An 8,775-nucleotide genomic window follows, 5' to 3' on the forward strand; every position below is an offset into this window, starting at 1 on the left:
GTGAATTGCTTCCTTCTCTATGTTCCTGCACTCCCTCCATTCCTTGGTTACAGCTCTACAGCTCTAACAAGTACACCAATTTAGTCCTACAAAATTCAGGTATGGGACTTGTTTTCTTTATGGCTGTATAATTGAACTTCACCTGCCTTTTATGCTCCCAAGTCCACAGATGTGGAAAACTCCATCCTGACAGATGAACTCAGTCGTTTTCAGAGTATCCTTAGTCCCTTTGGAGTTTAGACTCAGTTCCTGCAAGGTTTTGCCTTTACTTCACCTCTTCTGAGAGTGTTCTCCATGATGGGACAAGCATTGAGGGGAGGGTGGTTTGGTTCATGGCCCCATCTGTCCTCTGCCTGTCAATGTCCTTTGCTAGATTAAACACCTTTGGTCATTAGCACCTTCCTTTACTTAAATTTCCTGTCCCGTTTGCTCTTAAGTAGTGTCTACACAGGGCACTCTGTTTTTCATGTCAAGGGAATTCCTTTCCAGGCCATGTTTGTGTTCCTCCTACAGCATGCAAAGTGTTTGAGTGTGCACATCCTCCAAGATGAAATGTGTGGTCTTTCCTTCTGGAAATCTTCCCCGGCTATTGCTACTTTCCACTCAGGTGCCAGGCTGGATGAGGGGGCTGAAAACCGCGGAGTCAGGCAATGGTCCCTTCTCTTCTGGAAGTCCCCCTCGTTTTCCTGAGGTTTCTGTTGGTTCTTCAGCATCTTGACTCCCAGGGCACTCTTGAGAGAGTGCGACAGAGAAGTGAATTGTAGTTATGTCCTTCCTGATTCTTCTCTTCCCATAAGGTGGAAGAAAGAACTTACATTTATCTTGAAATGAAAAAACTGCTCTTAGAATATCTTGTATTGTTCTCTTTTCTGTTATAGGTGGTATAAAATCCATGCTCTGAATCCTTCAGGCTTTTATCCTTTTGGTTCAAAAAACTCTTTTCCTCACTCAGAAAATCTAACTGTCAAGGCCATACTTTCAAGACCATATCTTCTGCTTTGATTAAAAATAATTATATATTATATGTGATGTGTATCATATATATTCAAATGACTTTGTTCTAAGCTTTATATATTTTGCCCCTGTATAAGTAGCAAGAATTCAATGGGTGGAGGAACAAAAAGCAAGAAGAAACTCCCAGGAAAGAAATCTTTTATATTTATCTCAAAATACTTGCTTGCCACATGAAATTGTACTATATTTTATGTGGGGAGTTCCCATTGTGAACTTTTGAGAATAGGGATCATGTCTTAGTCATTTTTGAAGCTCTAAAGCTGTACGGTCCAATATGGTAGCCATGAGCCAGTCACATGTGGCTGTTGAACATTTGAAATGTGTTTAATCTGAATTGAGGTACACAGTAAGTATAAAATATGCACTGTATTTAAAGACCACTACCAAATTTAAAAAAAAAGTAAAATGTCTCCTTAATAATTTTGCATATTGATTACATGTTGGAATGATAACATTTGGATATAATAGGTTAAATAAATTTATTATTAAATTAATTTCACCTGTTTCTTTTTACCTTTTTTAATGTGGCTACTAGAGAATTTAAAATTATTTGTGTTGCTTACATTGCATTTCTATTGTTCAGTGCTGCTCTAGAACCTGACACAGTGTTTGGTTAAATCCCAAGTAAATGTAAAGAAAGAAGAGGAAGGTGAGGGAGGAAGGTGGGGAGGGACAGAAGGAAAGAAGAAAGCTATATTTAAATGTAAGCTATTATTATATTGATGATATCAGTGATAATTTGTCTTAAGGGAACAACTTTGGGTATCTTTGCTACAGACACAGGGACTTGGGACCAAAAAGTAGTGATTATTTGGTTTGGAGGACTAGACAGCAAATATATATTAGTACCCAAATAGGCAATATGTTTCTGTAGATCATAAAAACCGCTTACATTTGTTTTTTTCTTTTTTCAGACCCAAAGTATGGAGCTGGCATATACTTCACCAAGAACCTCAGAAACCTACCAAACCAGGTCAAGAAAACATCTGCTACAGATAAGCTGATCTACGTGTTTGAGGCTGAAGTACTCACAGGCTCTTTCTGTCTGGGTCATCAGCAAAATATTGTTCCACCACCATTGAGTCCTGGAGCCACAGATAGACATGACAGTGTGGTTGACAATGTCTCCAGCCCAGAAACCTTTGTTATTTTTAGTAGTGGGCAGGCTCTGCCCCAGTATTTGTGGACTTGCACCCAAGAGCCTGTATGGTCACAGGATTACTTATCCAAACCAATGAGGTCATATCTACCATTGACTTGGGGGAAACACTCAAGTGGTAGCCCTGTTGATTAATCTCCATAGAATTTTAACTGGCATGGCCTTGCTTTGAGAAACTAACCAATAATGACCATCGATGACTCAAAGCATGGTTTGAATGTGTTAAGTGGGTTGTCTGTATGGACTAATTGGGTTATTGAAGGGGCCAGTTTCATACTACTAGCATCTTAGTCTTTATCTCCTGGGGCTGGGATAGATATATACCATGATCTATCATCCCTCTCCTTCAAGTTGTTCTTTTACCTCCTTTACTATAGGTAATAGCAAAAATGTTTTGCATGCAATGAAGAGACTTTTCTAATATAGAATCCATTTTATTTTCTAAAGTGGTGATAGTGTAACATATTAGGAAAGCAGGATGATTTTATATTTTCCAGATAATCTTATACAGTGCTTTAGTTAAAATAAATCACCTTTGCTTTGAAAAATCACACGTTAAATGAAATTATTTGAAGTGGAAGGACATCGAAAGGCTGATATTCTGCTGATAACCTGTGTGTAGATTCAGCCATATCAAGCAATGCAACTCAAGTACCACTAGGCCAAATTATTAATTTACCAAATGTTTTTTGACCACCAGATGTGTTTCAGTCACTTTATGAGTCCTGGGGATATGATGCTGGACAAGACAAATGTCTTCATACAGCTTTCAGCCTGACTAATTAGAAAGGCAGCTATGGACAACTTAATAAGTATGATTGGAATGAGGAATCACAAGTCTTTGGGAAAATATAAGAGGGAGAGGGACCATGGGTTGGAAACTAAAGGAGAGACCTGAAAAATTTGTAAGAGTCAGGTAAGTTAGGGATGCAGCAGATAGGGAGCAGAGTCAAAGAGTATTTATTCAGAGAGAATCGTATCTAATAAAAGAGTAATATGCAAATAGACTGTACCCCCGCTACACCCACAAGCCACACCCACCAGCCAATCAGGAGCAAGTATGCAAATTAACCCAACCAAGATTGCTGCAGCCACGGAGAGAGCAGGAGGCTTGAATTGCCCCTGGCGATGGCAGAAGCCAAGTTTCTGCAGCCCTGGCCTGCCTTGGCCTCCACTTAAGGCCACAAAGTTTCAATTATAGAAGATAAATAAATCCCAGATACCAGGGCCTCCGCTTGGGTCGCTGGGGGGCATGGCCGGCCTACAAACCACCACAGGCCACTCACCCATACCGTCCCATGCCCCAAGGGAATCCCCACCCTGATCCGGGACACCCTTCAGGGCAAACCAGCCAGCCCACACCATGCACCAGGCCTCTATCCTATTGAATCCTATCTAATAAAAGAATAATAGGCAAATTGACTGTCACTCCAACACAAGATGGCTGCCCCCATGTGGCCAAAGATGACTGACCCCATGTGGACACAAGATGGCCAGCAGGGGTGGGCAGTCGGGAGGGACCAGGCCTGCAAGTGAGGACAGTTGTGAGAAATCAGGCCAGCAGGGGAAGGCAATTGGGAGGGACCAGGCCTTCAAGGGAGGGCAGTTGGGGCGATCAAGCTTGCAGGGAAGGGCAGTTAGGGGTGACCTGGCCGGCAGAGGAGGGAAATTGGGGGAGACCGGGCCTGCAGGGAAGGGCAGTTGGGAGAGACCCAGGCCTACAGGGGAGAGCAGTTGGGGGGACCAGGCCAGCAGGGGAGGGCAGTTAGGGGTGACCAGGCCTGCAGGGGAGGGCATTTAGGGGTGACCAGGCCTGCAGGGGAGGGTAGTTAGGGGCAAACAGGCTGGCAGGGGAGCAGTTAGGCATCAATCAGGCTGGCAGGGGAGTGGTTAGGGGGTGATCAGGCTGGCAGGCAGAAGTGGTTAGGGGCAATCAGAAAGGCAGGCAGGCAAGCAGTTGGGAGCCAGCAGTCCTGGATTGTGAGAGGGATGTCCAACTGCCCATTTAGGACCGACCCAACTGCTCACCCCTGTAGGCCTGGGTCTCCCCCAACTGCCCTTCCCTGCAGGCCTGGGTCCCAGATTGGAGAGGGTGCAGGCTGGGCTGAGGGACACACACCCCCCATTCATGAATTTTGTACACTGGGCCTCTAGTCCTATATAATAAAAGGCTAATATGCAAATCGAACGGCAGAATGACCAGTCACTATGATGCACACTGACCACCAGGGGCATATGCTCAATGCAGGAGCTGCCCCCTGGTGGTCAGTGCACTTCCACAGGGGGAGTGCTGCTCAGCCAGAAGCCTTGAGCCAGGCTCACAGCTGGCGAGTGTAGTGGCAATGGCGGGAGCCTCTCCCGCCTCTGTGGCAGCGCTAAGGATGTCCAACTAATGGCTTAGGCCCGCTCCCCAGGCCTAAGTTGTCAGTCAGACATCCCTCAGGGGTCCTGGACTGCGAGAGGGAACAGGCGGGGCTGAGGGACCCCTGCCCCCACCCCGAGTACATGAATTTCATGCACTCGGCCTCTAGTAGTTCTTATAAAGGCTGAATCCACTGTGACTGCCCAAATTTGGCTTCAGTTCTGCAATGTAGAGGCCAGCTAATCTCGCCATGCAACTCTTTCCTATTCTGAAATCCTTATTTCTCTATACCAGTGGTCAGCAAATTCATTTGTCAACAGAGCCAAATATCAACAGTACGATGATTGAAATTTCTTTTGAGAGCCAATTTTTTTTTTAAATACATTTTATTGATTTTTTTTTACAGAGAGGAAGGGAGAGGGATAGAGAATTAGAAATATCTATCAGCTGCCTCCTGCACACTCCCCCCTGGGCATGCACCAGCAACCAAGGTACATGCCCCTGACCGGAATCGAACCTGGGACCCCTGAGTTCGCAGGCCGACACTCTATCCACTGAGCCAAACTGGTCAGGGCGAGAGCCAAATTTTTTAAACTTAAACTTCTTCTAACGCCATTTCTTCAAAATAGACTCGCCCAGGCCATGATATTTTGTGGAAGAGCCACACTCAAGGGGCCAAAGAGCCGAATGTGGCTCATGAGCCGCAGTTTGCCAACCACTGCTCTATACTTCCAAACTTTTCTGATTCTCACTTCCTCAACCTCTTGCATGAACACATTTCCTTCTCATCTTATTGTAACCAGCATTCTTTCCCTTAAAAGAAGATGCTTATTGTCTCACATGGTACTGCCCTTGGATATGGGCAAGCGGGCCCACTATGGCCTTCCTCCAGCTGTGCCCACCTCCACAAAGCGAGGGATCCACAGGGTCACTGCATACCTCACTCCTAAACCACCTAATAGGTACCTGGAACCCCCAAATTTCCTGCCTAAACAGCTCCACCTCTACTTACAGGGCCTGATTGAACCTCTTTCTCAGATCTCCCCTCCAAAGGGTGGACAATGGCACAGTCTGCATCAAGAATGGCCTCAGGGCCCTAGCTGACTTGGCTCAGTGGATAGAGCGTCAGCCTGTGGACTAAAAGGTCTCAGGTTCGATTCTGGTCAAGGGCACATGCCCGGGTTGCAGGCTTGATCCCCAATGGGAGGCGTGCAGGAGGCAACCAATCAATGAGTCTCCATCATCATTGATGTTTCTCTCTCTCTCTTCCTCTCCCTCTCTGAAATCAATAAAAAGAAAAAAAGAATGGCCTCAGGGTGACTGTTTGCAGAGATAGGGCTTGGACATGAGGCTAAGCTATTCATATGCCTATGGATTCGGCCTATGGCACAGAGCTGAGGTTAACAGGACAGCTTTGAAATAACTAGTATGTGTTTAATATGGGTTTCAGAAGAGAATGGAGGAGAGGCAATATTCACAAGGATAAGAACAAAAGAAAATCCATACCAAGAAACAGTGAAACTGTACACCACCAAAGAAGTGATCTTAAAAGCTGCCAGAGAGAACAGCCAAATCATCTACAAAGGAGTGACAATTAGATTGACAGCACATGTCTATAGTAAGCAGAATAATGTCCTCCCCCTGCGTATTGCAAAGATATCCACACTGTTATCGAAATCTGAATGTGTTATCTTAACATGGCAGAAGGAATTTTGCACATGTGATTAAGGTTACCCTTCAGACGGGAAGATTAGCCAGATTATTCAGATGGGCCCAATTTAATCACATATATCTTCAACAGTAGAGAACCTTTCCTAGCTGTGTCAAAGAGAGAGCAGCAGGAGAAGGATTTGATGCCCTGTGCTGGTTCTGAGATGCAGGGAGTTATGTGCAAGGACCAGAAAGAAGCTTCTAGCAGGGAAGGGTAGCCCCAGCTGACAAACCATAAGGAAACCAATATCTGTCCTTTAACTGCATGGAATTGAATTCTGCCTATACTTGAGTGAGCAAGGAAGTCGACTCAAAGGCTTCCGGAAATGAATGAAGCCTGCCAACACTTTGATTTTAGTCCAGTGAGGCCCATAGCTGACTTCTGACCGACAGAACTGTGAGGCAATAAATATGTGCTCTTTTAAGTCACTAAGTTGTGGTTATTTGTTATGGCAGTAATAGAAAACTAATACACTTTTTTTAAAAAACAGCAATAATGGAAACTTGAAGACATTAGTATAACAATTAACTGTTAACCTAGAATTCTATAAGTAGCTAAACTTTTATTTTGCCTTTATTTTTGAATAAAGAGACTCAGACCATCAAAAAAACTGAACTTACCAAAAATAGACTCCCATATAAGAAACTTAAAATTTAAAGGATGTTCTTCAGGAAGAAGAGGGCAAAAACAAAAATCTAAGCTGCAAGAAGGCATGATGAGCAAAGAAATTGTAAATATGAATACATGTAAACAGTCATTGTCTTCATAAAACAGCAGTAATAGGAATGTCTAGTTTGGGGAATAAAATAAGATTGAAATAAAATATTGAAAAATGAAACATGTAAAAATGGTGGAGGGATGACTACAGTTAAAGGGGTTTAAAGTCATTGTGTTGTTCAAGAGATTAAAGTTTCTTATATAGATTAAAATTTAAGGACAGATACTATAAGAAGAGAAATAAAGTATCTAACTTATAAATAGTAGACAACAAAAAAAAAGGAATCTAGTTTTGGGTTAAATTCTCAGGGCACATGCCCAGGTTGCGGGTCCCATCCCTGATCCTGGAGAGTACTGGAAATAACCAATAGATGTTTCTCTCTCACTTTGATCTTTCTCTCACTCTGTTCCTTTCTCTAAAATCAATGAAAACATACCCTCGAGCAAGGATTTTTTAAAAAGGAATCCTATATAATAAAAGCCTAATATGCAAATTGTCCCCTCAGACAGGAGTTTGACCAGGACCAGGAGTTAGACCACTCACTATGATGTGCGCTGACCACCAGGGGGCAGCACGGAACATGGCAGGCATCTGCGATGCGATGTGACCTCTCACTTGCTAGCTGGGGGTGGGGGTGATGAGGACGAAGGTGTGGTGAGAATGCGGGATGTCTGCCAAGCTCACTCTCACTCACCCTGCTCCCCTCCCCTGGGATGCCAGGGAAGCCCCTGCACTCAGGTGCCAGGCGTCCACAAGGAGCCCATCCCACAGCCGCCGGGACCACAGGGGCCGGTTGGGCTCCCTGTGGGTTCAGCCAGGAGCCGGTCTGTGAGGCCAGCAGGGAGAGAGCACACTACCAGCCTGGCATCCGTGCAGCACCACTGGGTAGCCCAGAGGCTCACGCTGCTCCCCAGTCCATGCTTTCCAGCCAGGCTCACCATATCTCCACCTGGGGACTCGGGCACCGTGACTCAGGCAGAGGGGAGCACCCAGGGGCCCAGGTATAAGCTGGGACCTGCACTTCCACACCATAAAGAGAGATAAGCTGGGACCTGCACTTCCACACCATAAACTCACAATTCAATCGCGGGCCAGGCCTAGAGACTGCACCCGTGCACGAATTTCATGCATTAGGCCTCTAGTTTTAAAAATCCTATGTAATAAAAGGCTAATATGCAAATTGTCCCCACAGTGGGAGTTCGCCCGATTGGGAGTTAGATGTGCACTGACCACCAGGGGGTGGCATGGGACATGGTGGGCATCAGCAACACAGCACTGGCGGAGGGCGGCAGTGAAGGGACTGCCGGCCTTGATGGGCCCCAACAGGAGCGGGACCGTGGTGGGATGGTGGAGCAGGTAAGTGGGCAGCACCAGACCAAGGTGGGTATGAGCAGGGGCCCCGATTGCCCCACCGGTTACCCCATAGATCAGCCATGATCGCCGGCCAGGCGTAGGGACCCTACCAGTGCACAAATTTTGTGCACCAGGCCTCTAGTAAACATATAAAGACAGCTAGAAAAGCAAGGAAGGCAGATAATAGAATCAGGAAAATAAGTGAGATAAACAGCACAAAAGGTTAGAAGTAATTACAAATATATGTGACCATAATATGTGTAATTTGGACTAAAATTTCTAGTTAAATCACAGACTGATAAATTGGATTTTGGAATCCAACTACAACCATACTGTTTAGAGGAGATATAAAAAGCATTAAAATACATAAATATTTAAAATAAAAAGATAGAAAAATGTAATTACCAAATACCAAAAGAAAGCTGGTGTGCCTTTATTAATAACAAAAAGACCGTTAG

General features: G+C 44.8%; 1 protein-coding gene across 5 annotated transcripts in view; it reads left to right on the forward strand.

Moving 5' to 3' along the window:
- Window positions 1-3,614, forward strand: part of PARP9 (poly(ADP-ribose) polymerase family member 9) — a 32,483-nt gene extending 28,869 nt beyond the window's left edge. For 4 of the 5 annotated variants that reach the window (XM_079765703.1, XM_079765704.1, XM_079765705.1 and 1 more), the window contains exon 11: window positions 1,929-3,614. In XM_079765703.1, coding sequence (XP_079621829.1) covers window positions 1,929-2,308 — 380 coding nt within the window. In that variant the 3' untranslated portion in view covers window positions 2,309-3,614. The remainder of the gene's footprint in view (window positions 1-1,928) is intronic. The other variant, XM_079765707.1, reaches the window with a different exon arrangement.
- Window positions 3,615-8,775: the final 5,161 nt, after the last annotated feature.

The sequence above is a fragment of the Cnephaeus nilssonii genome (assembly GCF_951640355.1).
Source record: "Cnephaeus nilssonii genome assembly, chromosome: 3".
Lineage (NCBI taxonomy): Eukaryota > Metazoa > Chordata > Mammalia > Chiroptera > Vespertilionidae > Cnephaeus > Cnephaeus nilssonii.